At 38.7% G+C, this 12,326-nt stretch overlaps 1 protein-coding gene across 1 annotated transcript in view; it reads left to right on the top strand.

Moving 5' to 3' along the window:
• LOC308063575 (acyl-coenzyme A synthetase ACSM3, mitochondrial-like) overlaps nucleotides 1-10,243 on the top strand; it is an 86,446-nt gene extending 76,203 nt beyond the window's left edge. Inside the window, exons 3-14 of the mRNA XM_080386726.1 lie at nucleotides 240-450; nucleotides 1,755-1,962; nucleotides 2,796-2,939; nucleotides 3,803-3,959; nucleotides 4,827-4,906; nucleotides 5,863-5,986; nucleotides 6,663-6,743; nucleotides 6,893-6,994; nucleotides 8,392-8,519; nucleotides 8,656-8,755; nucleotides 9,408-9,527; nucleotides 10,146-10,243. Coding sequence (XP_080242852.1) covers nucleotides 240-450; nucleotides 1,755-1,962; nucleotides 2,796-2,939; nucleotides 3,803-3,959; nucleotides 4,827-4,906; nucleotides 5,863-5,986; nucleotides 6,663-6,743; nucleotides 6,893-6,994; nucleotides 8,392-8,519; nucleotides 8,656-8,755; nucleotides 9,408-9,527; nucleotides 10,146-10,232 — 1,542 coding nt within the window. The 3' untranslated portion in view covers nucleotides 10,233-10,243. The remainder of the gene's footprint in view (nucleotides 1-239; nucleotides 451-1,754; nucleotides 1,963-2,795; nucleotides 2,940-3,802; nucleotides 3,960-4,826; nucleotides 4,907-5,862; nucleotides 5,987-6,662; nucleotides 6,744-6,892; nucleotides 6,995-8,391; nucleotides 8,520-8,655; nucleotides 8,756-9,407; nucleotides 9,528-10,145) is intronic.
• Nucleotides 10,244-12,326: the final 2,083 nt, after the last annotated feature.

Raw genomic sequence — 12,326 nt, 5'->3', positions numbered from 1 at the left:
TTTTACTTCATAGACATTGGAACAAATCTCAGATGATACAAATCAGTTTTCCTGATGGATACTAGGTAGTATGAGCTGCGAAGTAGAATGCACTATTTTATTTTCTTTGTCAGAAATATAGGTGTCACTTTAGGAGAGTAGTTGCCAGGGTTGATTTGCCTGGTCTGGAGTTATGTTGGATTGAAATGAAACCTTTCAAGGTTTGTCATCTCATTTTAATACATTCTGCTGCATTCTAGGATGGAAAACAACTAGCAAATCCGGCTTTTTGGTGGGTAAATGATGAGGGAGAGGAGGTGAAGTGGAGCTTTGAAGAGTTGGGATTTCTGTCAAGGAAAGCAGCTAATGTACTTTCTGAGGTGTGTGGTTTGCAGAGAGGAGACAGAGTTAAAGTAGTTCTGCCTCGTGTTCCTGAATGGTGGCTACTGAACATAGCCTGTATGCGAACAGGTAAGTTACTGATCTCTTGGATGCAGAAAGAAAATAAATAGAAGATACGAAAAATATGCTAAATTAATGTGAAAAAAAATGGGACAGAAATGTGCTGCTGTGCCCTGTACAATTCAGCTTTTGCGTAGAAGGAGAACTGGCAGCACCCACACAGGAACCAATGCAACATTGTGCTAGGTGCTGAACAGACACGGCTAAGTTAAACAGCATCCTCAGTTGAAGCCCGTGAAGGTTGAATGATTGCAATCTAAGACCAGATTTGACCAGATACATTATCAGTGTGGACACTTTTATTGCAGTAAGTTATGTGTCTAGACTGGTTAATAATTCAATACAATATTATTTTGCTCTGCTGTTACAGTTTTGCAAATTCTTAGGAAGAATTTGACCCATTGCATTTTTAGACTGCTAAACATCCATGATGGAACAGTTCAGCATCAACAGGAACATGATCAAATGTTTTTTGTCCCACTTCTAAGCTCTGTGATTCTTGCAGGTTGTAAATGGAGTTAAGTCTCAGAGAATCCAGTTCTTTTGTATCCAGGATTTACTGGACTATGATGTGGAAGTATCTTTCAGTGTCTCAGTGCCTCAGATTCCCAACTGTAAAATTTGGTAGACACCTGTGAAGGTGCAAGAAGACTGAAATCAGTCTGTAGGTAAAGTCTATTGAAATGCATGGGAAAAGGAGGTATAGAAATGCACTTAATTGATTTCCACCCCTGAAAATATGATTTCAGTCACAGTGTACTCAGTATCCAAACTTACGTTTGTTCACATTACAAAATGAATCCAAGCTTGAGGGATTTGTTGACTGAGCAGTGTATGTAAGCTACCTGACCTCAATCTGTTTATCCCATACCCGAGTTATTAATTTCTTATTTAAATGAATAATAGCTTTATTCCAGATGAAAATAATCCAAATGAATAATCCTTATATGTATACTTAATTAAGGAGATGGTAATCTCAACGCTTCCTTCCTGAGTTACAAATCATGAAGGAAGTGCTCAAAACCACTCTAAATCTAGATCTTACTCATGATCTAGAAACCTTTAATATGGATGACACAAAACTTAACATCCGTGTTTCAGGGTTTGGAAGTCTTTCAGAGCCAGATGATCCCAGGTCATTCCTAGGCCACAAATTCACCCAAACTCTGCCTTCAAACATGAGTTATACTTGACTCCTCCCAAAGCATAAGTTTTTGGCAAGTAGTTCAGCTTTTCTATGGCTGGGGTCATGTCCTGTGAACATAATAAAGAGAAATGGTCAATTTTCTAAATTGCTTGTTGCTTTTTTCCAGGAATTGTCTTTATTCCAGGAACATCCCAATTAACAGCCAAAGACATCTTATACCGACTCCAGGCTTCAAAGGCCAAGTGCATCATTACTAATGATACACTGGCACCTGCAGTGGAATCTGTCATGCGCGAGTGCCAGTTTCTGAAAAGCAAACTAATTGTAGCCAAAGGGAGCAGAGATGGGTGGTTGAACCTCAAAGAACTCCTTGCGTGAGTATCCAGATGTTTTACCATCATCCTGTGCGGTGAAGGAAGCAGTGTCAGTCTGGTGACATTGCTGAGTTTGGGGATTAATTTTCAAACTACAAATAAGTTACATTTTTGCATCCCTCTGCCAACTCATTGTAATCATTGCATTAAGTACTAATCCCTTCAACACAGTTTTTGGGAGCTATATTAAGGTCTTTCAGCTTCTTATTCAGCAGCCTGCCAGCTTTTAAAAGCTTTTAAAAGCTCTTCTACTGTGATCACAAGACAAGCACACTAATCTTGCAGTTGTTTTGTGCGTGTCTTCTAGAGCCAAGCCTCTTGAATTCAATGAGAAGATAACCATTGTCAGCTCTTGGTGCTCAGCTAACATAGTATCAATTATTTCTTCCCTTGACTGTCTTGGTAGCCCAGATGATCTGAACTGTTTGTCCGTCTCTTGAATGTAAATACATGTCTAAGACCATCTTATTTATCATAATAGCCTGAATATGGCCCTCATTGACTTCAGATTGGGAGACAGTATGTGTTGAGGCAGAAGTTGCTTTTGCATCTACCTGCTGTTCTGTAACAAGCACCTTGCAAAATAGTTGTGGACAAAGTCACTAGAATATGCTGTAGGTGCTCACACCTTGAAAGTTGTGGCAGACAGAGCGCACTTGTGACTAGCAAAATATGCTCTCTAACTCTTACCTGTGGTGTCTGATGCAACTGTCTATTTAGTGAGTTCATGTAGTTTTGGGCCGTTTTCCTGTTTATCTCCTAAACCTTAAAAAATACTGCTTCCTTTGAGAAAAACTACATGTAGTAACTGTCATATACTGTTTCTTCTGAAGGGTGACATCTGCTGACCATAAATGTGTCAAGACAAAGAGTCATGACCCAATGCTGATCTATTTTACTAGTGGAAGTACAGACTTTCCGAAAATGGTGGTGCACTCCCACAGCAGTTATGGCATCGGATTTGCAACCAGTGGCAGGTATACCTTGCATTTGCTCCCAGTGTCCTGATGTAAGTGACATGATCACAATTACATTGAAAATATGACCAGAAAAACTCCACTAAATGTAAGCATTTCACGAGTACAGCATCTTGATTCTTCCTCACCATTCCCCGTCACAGTGCAACCCTTATTATTAAAAACTTTTTGAAGACTTGAGTTGAGATCGCTAAACACAGTGTTCTGTTGCTCAGAGAGCTGGCTGCAGAGTAGCCAATAAGGATAACATCCTTATAGCAAAACCAGATAAAGTCTAGTGCTTTAGTATTATATAAAACTTCCTTGACAACCAAAACAACCTTGAACCATAGCATTATACCTTAAAGGTTACAGTTCAGTTTGAATCTGTGGCTTGGTACTGATTTGTTTTCTTTGAACATCTTTTGTTTATGCTTCCCAAGGAGTGAGAAATTTCATGAAGATCAAAGGATATATTTCCCAAGGCATTCAGAGTTGGAAGTTGGTGGTATAGAGTGCAGACAAGTAATGTGGTTAGTTTCCTAGAGAAACAAGGTGTGATTCAGCTGATGTCTCTAATCCACAATGTGGGGAAAGCCTACTCCAAATGATCTGTTCAGATTTTGATCTAGATCCAGATTCTGCAACTTAAGCCAAGGATGTTTTGTGCTGTTCAGGAGAAAAGCGAATGCTGGAAATGTTAAACAGGAAGGAATGAAGGGAAATAAGAGAATGTTTAAGATTCTTCAATGCTTACAAACTTTCTAAAGAGCAGCCCCACTTGCTGACCACATCTTCTAATTCATGCCCTTTAATTATGCTGTGACCTATGCCTGAGTCACTCACTCTATGAAGCATTATTTTTATCTCTGCTTTATCATCAGGTACTGGATGAATTTGACTCCTTCAGATATAATGTGGAATACCTCTGATACTGGCTGGGTAAAATCAGCTTGGAGCAGTGTTTTTGCACCGTGGATCTGTGGATCGTGTGTCTTTGTACACAATATGCCACAGTTTAAATCATCACTTATTGCTGAGGTAAGAGTAACATTTTATACTGTGAGTTTCATTCCCATTTTGCGTAGATGAAGCAAACAGGCTGGGCTCCAGTGCATGAGTACCCACTGCTCTGTAGCAGTACTTCCCACATCCCAAGTGAACATCCCTCCCTTTGGTGCCCAGTAAGCTAGAGGAACAAGTGTTTTCCCTCCTGGCTAGGCCATGTGACATGGCTGCAGTCTAGAGGAGACGTGGTGGAAGATGCAGGATGAAAAGAACTCGGGATCACTGCAGTCTTGTCCCATGTGTAGCCTAAAGTTCACTTCAGATTTCCAGCTACTCTGGGCTCAGAGTGAGCATGGACTAGTAATCAGAGTATGGCATAGACCTGAATAGGGGCCCTGTTATCCTGAATTTTCAATGAGTTGCCAGAATGCCTAGTCCTCCTCTCTACCATTTTGCACCACCAGCCAGCTGGCCTGTTCTCCTCAATATTGGCCACCTGTGTGGAGAGGAGACCCAGACTTTCTCAAGAACAAAATTGGAAAAGCTTTGGTCTAGTGCACTATTGTCACTTAGTCTTGAGCCTGGGACACAGTCACCTTGGGAAGCAGAAAATCTTAATGAGCTGCTACTGTCAAATGTCATTTTTTTACATGAGTGACTGTTGTTGGACAGAAAGTACTATATTTTCTGCAGCAGTGGGCCTGACTGTTTTAGCCACTCCAGTTAGGATTCATAATCACTAATTCATAGTCATTCTCTGTGTTGAATGTATGTTGCGTTTTTATGGTTTTCATTTTGCAGACATGTGAGCACATAAGTTGTGTTCATTACCTGCACATTTACAAGGTCAGACCCACCATTACGTTTTCTTTTCCACAAAATAACTTTCTATTTTTCTAGACTCTCTCAAGATATCCCATTACTGTCTTTTGCACTGCTCCCACTGCCTACCGCATGCTGGTCCAACATGATCTGAGCAGGTACTGCATCTCTGTTTCTTTCAAGGTTTGCAGAGAAGCTGGGGTATAATGCTGTGGCTGACTGTTTAGTTCCTTATGTTGCTTATTTTTTTCAATTAAATGAGATCTAATTAGCAAGATTTGCTCTCAGAAGAGAAAGCTACATTCTGAAAGATGAGAATAACTAGTTACACCTTAGGCCATTCAAGCTTCAGGAATGGGCCTTTGAAAAGATAGCCCAAGGGAAACAAGTGAGGTTTTTTACGTTGTCATTTCCTCTAAACTTACAGTTCACAGTTAAATTTAAGTGAAGGTTTTGTGCAGCACAGGATCAGGGGTTTACTGGATTTTTTCCCATATGCCTGAGTGAAGTGAGCGGTTAGAGGACTTCCACATGCTGAGAGTTATTTGGCAGCTGTTCCCGCCAGTTTGTTACACTGCAAAATACTCAGCTTATGAGAAGTAGTGAGTGTGATTTGTAGAGTTTTGACATCTTCAGTAAGGTACTTACTCTTCTTACATAAGTCTTTCATCCTGACAAGAGCCAACCCTGGTTTAGCAGGGAGCTCAGGCTCTGTATTCCTATTCAGCCTTCCTTTTGCTCTAGAAAATTCTGTGTCTTATTTCATCTTGGATGTTGGCACATACTCAGCTTTCCATGAATATCTGATGTGCTTATTGAACTTTGTCCTTTTTTTGTCAGTTCTTCCTAGAAAACACCTTTGCTTACTCTTTTTCCAGAAAAAAAACCCCTACTTCCAGTGGCACAGATAAACCACGTTATCATCAGTGGTAACATGAGCAATCTAGGAGTCCAGTCCAGGTCTGTGTAACAGGACGATTATTGTCGTTTCCAAAGTAGCTTGTGAAGTTTTAGGCATACTTACTTTGGAAGTTGAAGGAGACTGTTCAGATAAGATCATTCACTGCCGTTTCCAGTAGTTAAGAAAATTATTTTATTCGCAATTCCTCTCAAGCTACAAGTTCATGAGTCTGAAACACTGTGTATCTGGAGGGGAACCACTCAATCCTGAAGTGATGGCAAAGTGGAAAACCCAGACGGGGCTGGATATCTATGAAGGTTATGGCCAGACTGAAACAGTATGTTTGCATTATTTCTTGCAGTATGTCCTTTCAAAGGTAACAATGCTAGAGGCACAGTATGCTTGATAAATTGATGGAAAAGGTGAGAATCATTTGAATGAACTTTTTTTAAAAAAGACACTATATATAATTATGGTTATACAGTTCCAAAATCAACTAGCTGCATATTTTAGTGTTATAGTAGATCCCTTCATCATCTTTACTTAAAAGGCAAAACTAAAAAAATAATTTGCTCTGGGTATCAATTTGGCCTGTCCAAGACTTTAATGAAAAATATTAAATCAGTTCACATCCCAGACTTCTCTGTAAGTGAACATTAACGAAGCTATTAAGAGTCAGATTTCAGGCATTCTCTCCTCTTACCCTTGATATGGTCCCGAATTAATTGTTCCATTATTGAAATAAGATCTGTAATGATTCCACATCTGCTGTCTTGCGAAGTCAAGTGTTTGCAGAAGAACTCACTAGCTCAGACTGAGCACAGGCAAACTCGTTCCACAGGGCTGACCTGAAATGCCTCTCAGCCCCTCTCTGATGTGCTTGAGAACCACAATGCTTTAGTCCTGATTCAGCTCTTGTCACAATAGTCATGAAGAGGTGTTGTGCCTAATGCAAACAATAATAAAATTGACAAGATGTTGCACAAATTAAAAAAAATAAATCTATTATGCAGGTGACAATATGTGCCAATATGAAAGGAATGAAAATTAAACCTGGCTCTTTGGGAAAAGCTGTTCCCCCTTATGATGTGCAGGTATGTTGATACGCCACATCTGAGCTCAGCTGCAGTTGTGGGCACAAGAGTAAGGGAATATTGTCTGTGTCCCTTCTCTGTCCTGTACTGTGCTATAACAGATATTTCACTGAGCTGATCAAAGCAGTAACGATATGTCCTTTCTGCAGATCATAGATGACCATGGGGCTATTCTGCCTGTGGGAGAAGAAGGCAACATTGCCATCCGAGTTCAACCAACAAGACCATTCTGTCTGTTCTCTGAGTACTTGGTAAGTCTGAGTTGGTCTGTCTGTGCCTGCTGAGGAGCTCAAGAGAGATCCAGGACGAAGTTCTGTTGATTACTCAAAGAGCAGAATTTCATCCAGGATCCTCACAAGGTCTCACTAGGTTGCTTGAGGGCTTTGTGCCTGATCAGTCCATTGTTCTGCTATTCCAGGAACAGACTGGCAGAGTAGAACTTCAACAGGTAGAACTGCAACATGAACCGGGGGTACCTTGTTCCAGACCTGTACCCGGTCCTTTGGTTAAGGATTAGTGAAGGAAGCTGATAAAGACTACTCTAATGTGTCAGAAGCTCAGGGAGGCTTTCTGAAAAGCCATGTATCTTATTCCCTCATACCACTGTCAGAGGTACAGCAGATTGATCTTTTAAATCTTTAAAAGGGACACATTCCAGCATGCACGTATCTCTGGTGTCAGAGACACAATTTGTACAGTTGCCTGTCATGTAGAGGATGGGCACAAGATCTACAGCACAAAACCCTCAAGTGCAGATGATCATATGGCATACATAGAAGTAGAGGCAGACGTAATCTAACATTACTATTTGAATGGGAATGCTCTGCCCACTGAAAGCAGAACAAGCTTAAAAAAAAAAGTGTCAGAAGAATGGCCATTTTGGTTAAGATCAAAGGTCCATCTAAGCTAGTACTCTGTGATGGTAATGAGTTGTAGTACATACTTAAAGGAAACAGTTAAATATAACGAGTTTCTCCACTGCATTTGAGCCATCATGTTGAATAAGCTTTGGGGAACTTATCTGTGTTTTTAATACTCTTCTGAACCCCCATGATATTTGGATATTTGTAGCATCCTCAAACAACTTACACAAAATAGTTGCTTGCTATATGATAAAATCTTCTTTTGGTTCAGTACTATTACTTCAGGTTTTCATTATGTCTTCTGTTGTCAGGGTGTTTTTTTGTGTAATCTAGACCCGATAGATCAATGTAGATTATGTTTTTCCTCTAGGTCATCTCATTTGTGTTTTGGCCTTGAAGCTTAGGGGTGAAAGTTTTCCATTGACAGGAGGTTATTGTGACAACACTTTGCAATGATAAGTCATTTCTCTGAAGAGAGAGAGTGGGTTGTAGAGTTTAGTAATTTCTGATGGATGGGCATTTTGATAGAGCACGGCCTTTTTTCCCTAGAACATGAATCCATATATACACAAATGCTCTTTTCCACCTCACATATTTCTACCACAAAAATAATTAATGCGGCTCTGTATTTTTTTAATTGAAGACATAAAATAGTATTGAACATACTTAGTTTACTGAGAACAACTTAAAAATTGTATTGACCCTTTTTAGCACCACTGCAAAGTAAATGCATTACATTTCACTAACAATCATATGCATTTTTTTAAATGTTTGGTTGTTTTCAGGGTAATTCAGAGAAAACTGCTGCCTCTGTGTGTGGAAATTTTTATGTCACTGGGGACAGAGGGATTATGGATGAAGAAGGATATGTCTGGTTTGTTGGAAGAGCTGATGATATAATTAATTCTTCTGGGTAAGCCAGTTGCTTTTAGATTTGCTCATTTGCCTGTTAAAATTCAGTCTGGAAAGGCAAATTGAATAGGTAGCTTGCTACACAGCTGCATCTACATAAATACTTGCGTTGCCATTATATCTGCATTTTCTCCTAGGTATCGTATTGGCCCATTTGAAGTTGAAAGTGCATTAATCCAGCACCCTGCAGTCTCAGAGTCAGCTGTTGTCAGCAGTCCTGATCCAATTCGAGGGGAGGTAAAAAGAAAAAAAAATTATATATATATATATATATATATATAAATGCACTTTATTCTAAGGATCAGGTTCCCTATACATACCAGGCTTCCTTGGAATTAAATATTTTGCAGATTTTTGAAAACAAAATGGGTTAAAAAAAATTTAAACTATACCTTGATAGAACTTAGAATTTCAGAATTATTTTCCTGTTTGCTGGGCTTGATGTGGAGAAAAAAAGTTTGGCTCTTCTGACTGACTGTAGCATCTTTTTGTCTAAGAAATAGAATTTGGATTATTTATCTTTTTGTCACTAAGCATGGTGGCAATGATACCCAGAGTGTTTAATTTTTCTTCTTATATTTTTCAACTTTGCAACATTTCTTTGAGGGTGAGATTTTCAGCTGTCTTTTTTGCTGTTAAAATTTTGGAAAGTCTAGTAGTGTATAAAGTCAAGAGGAAAATAAAGTGGAAAAACAGAAAAAAAATCCTGTGCTGCAAAACACATCCTTCATAACACTGTATTCTGTAATAAACAGACAGTGAAAAGGAATATTAAAGAAAAAGCTCAAAATTTTGGATTGTGAGTTTTGATACTCAGTTTTGGCAACAAATATATTCCTTTATTCCCACGTCTGGAAGTTAATGGAGTCCCTTAACTTTTGTGGCACAGGTAGTCAAAGCCTTCATTGTTTTAGCTCCTGCTTTTATATCGCATGATCCAGAAAAATTAACTTGTGAGCTTCAGCAACATGTCAAGAAGCTGACTGCACCTTATAAATATCCGAGGAAGGTAAGTACTCCACAAAAAGATGGGTATCAAAAATTTAAGTTTTTGTTCTGCCTTGGCTTCTTTTCAACTGCATTCTGACAAACACTCCAACCATAGTTAAATAAAATAAAATGAAAGTAAATTACAGGGTCTGTTGCAACAGTAGCCTTGGGTTCAATGTATGTCCTAGAAAGGACCGAAAGGGAGGAAATCGTAATGTAACTGATCTTTATCCAGGTCCAGTATTCCTTTTATGAAATCTAGGGTTTTCACAGCCACTCAAATGGGCAAGGCATCCAGCTCTTACCTTGAGTGCTGTTCAGACTCTCAGCCAAAGCAAAGGGGAAATTCCTGCTGGCGTCAAAGGGGTTGGAGTTTTCATCCCTTACAACCAGAAAAGACACAACTCCCTGTCCTGACAGGTGAAGTGCTTATCTCTTCAGGGTTGTGGTACTTGTCCCCGCAAGTACTGCCTGTGTGGACAGCTAAGATACATAGCAAGGAATTTCACCATCCCAGCCCCAAGCTGTGCAGCTTTGCATTTTTTTTATCCCAGCCATAATAAAAGTGTATCTTTCCTTGCACCTGGGATATTAATCAGAATGTATTTGGCTAAAAGTGACTATTTTTGCCTTTCAGGTGGAGTTTGTTCAGGATCTGCCAAAGACAGCTACTGGGAAAATCCAGAGAAAGGTTCTAAGGAACAAAGAGTGGGGAAGAGTATAACATGACCTGGAAATGGAGGAGAGAAAATTGCCATCATCTGTACCAGCTGTAGCTCATTACACTTCACATGTGGTCATGACCTAGAGCACTAGGAGAACATATGGAAAAACAGGCTACAGAAGAAAAAAGATTATACTCATATGTGTGATATTAGAACCACTTTTGCCATCAACATACAAATTTTCAGAATGCAAAAGTGCAAGTAATTAAGAATGAGTAATGGGAAAGAAGGAACAGATTTGGGAGCTTACAAAGGTTTAATATTTTTTTTACTGGAATTAGTATAAATGGCTTCCTTAAAAAAAAAAAAAAAGGTGTCACTGCAACATTTTCATAATTACAAATAAATGAGCAATTAATTAAAATAATCTTTGTCCTGTAGTGGGTATCAGCAGTGAAGTGATTCTCTCTTCAGTAACTCACTGTAACATTCCCAAATTCTTTCTGACTGGAGGGAAAGGCATACTCTTTAACTACTTCTCTTCATCTTGATGAATTTGTGATCTACTTGTATAGTTCAAGTGGGGGAAAAGAGAAGATACAAAGTGCTTTAGGTTAAGGTGCAAATTATGCACAATTAACAACAGTGTAAATGATTACAAGAAAAAGGTTACTTCACAAAAAGAATTGTGCTGCCTGGTCTGTTTTGTGCTATGTTCTGTTCTCCTTGTTTTGAGAGAAGCAAATGATAAAGCAGAAGGGGTTTCATTCCAAATCCTTCCTGACAGAGCATCCAGGTTTCACATCTGCAGATAAAGGCTAAGCTTTACAGTGCCTCATTTGGGAAATGCATGTCCTGAAAGCCGAATGAACCAAACGAAGAGGATCTACCCTAGTCAGCTCTCAATCTATGCTGTCCAGAGCAAACAGGTCAGGAAAACATTATTTGTCTGAATTCCTAGTGTTGCTGATCATTGAAAAGAAGCAGATGTTACTCAATCAGGAAAAATAATTTCTGATTCTTGCAGCTGTTTAGAGGACTTTACCATTACTGGGACTTTTCCTCAATTTCCTTACTTCATTTTCACCTCTGAGTTTGTGGATGAAGAAGTGCTAAAAACTGTTGAAAGCTCTCAAGCAAAATTTTGCAGACTTTTTTTATAGACTACTAGGGAATCCTGGATTTAAAATATTTTTCATCTTGCCAGTCTTGAATACCATTTCCAATCCTGAATACTGTTCCTTAACATTCTTTCTCTCCTCCTTTCTTTAAGGGCTATTGTATAGATTTTGTCATTGCAGTGCTCTGAAATCTGTAGATTATAGCTACATCATAGAATTAGAGCAGACTAAGAAATAAGAAATATCTTGCTATGTTTATTAAAAAGAATAATCTAAATGATGAGGCTTTTCTGTTAAAGGAATGAAAGTGGATCCATTGGGGTTTGGCATTAACAGTGGTCACAGCCTCAAAGAAAGGTTACATTTAATGAAAACCTGGCAATCTGGCAATCATTTCCTTAAGTAAGAAAAAGCAATAAAAATTAATGTATATCCCATAATATGGCATTAAAACCCTTTATTAACATCCATTTTCTATGGACGTATTTAGGGAATATTTAAAAGACTATTTTTAACAAGTAAAACCTTTTCAGATTAATTTTTTCCACCAGGCCCTGTTAATAGAGGTTTTGATTTAAAATGTAAGTACCATCTGAGTAAGTTTCTGCTCTGTAGTTCTGCTTCTGAAGTGGGTGGCATTTAGGGACATAATAACACCTAATTTTATATCCGTGTCCTATGATTCTTTCTCAGGAGCAAATCATATCCTATAGGATTATTTACAGCTGGTCAGTATTTCTCTACCATAGTCTCCATGTAGCATGGAGAACACCGTGAATTAGTTTGTTTTGACAGAATATGTGTTCTGGGGGGAAAAAAATCTGCATCCAGATTTTTTATGCTGTCAGATATCAGTGAAAAGATTTAAGTTGTGTAAGTTCTAGGAATTTGAGTTCATTCACCTGATAGGCAGATTAAATATTACTGTAAAAGCTCCTGCTAAGGAATAAGGAAATACTTCCACTGTTAAAGAAGTTACTTTTTCTTGGGCAATACAATTTGACCAAAAGTGAGATCCATGCCTCAGAGGTG

The sequence above is a fragment of the Falco punctatus genome (genome assembly GCF_963210335.1).
Source record: "Falco punctatus genome assembly, chromosome: 4".
In the NCBI taxonomy this organism is placed as follows: Eukaryota; Metazoa; Chordata; class Aves; order Falconiformes; family Falconidae; genus Falco; species Falco punctatus.
This window is presented reverse-complemented; position numbering and strand designations above follow the sequence as displayed.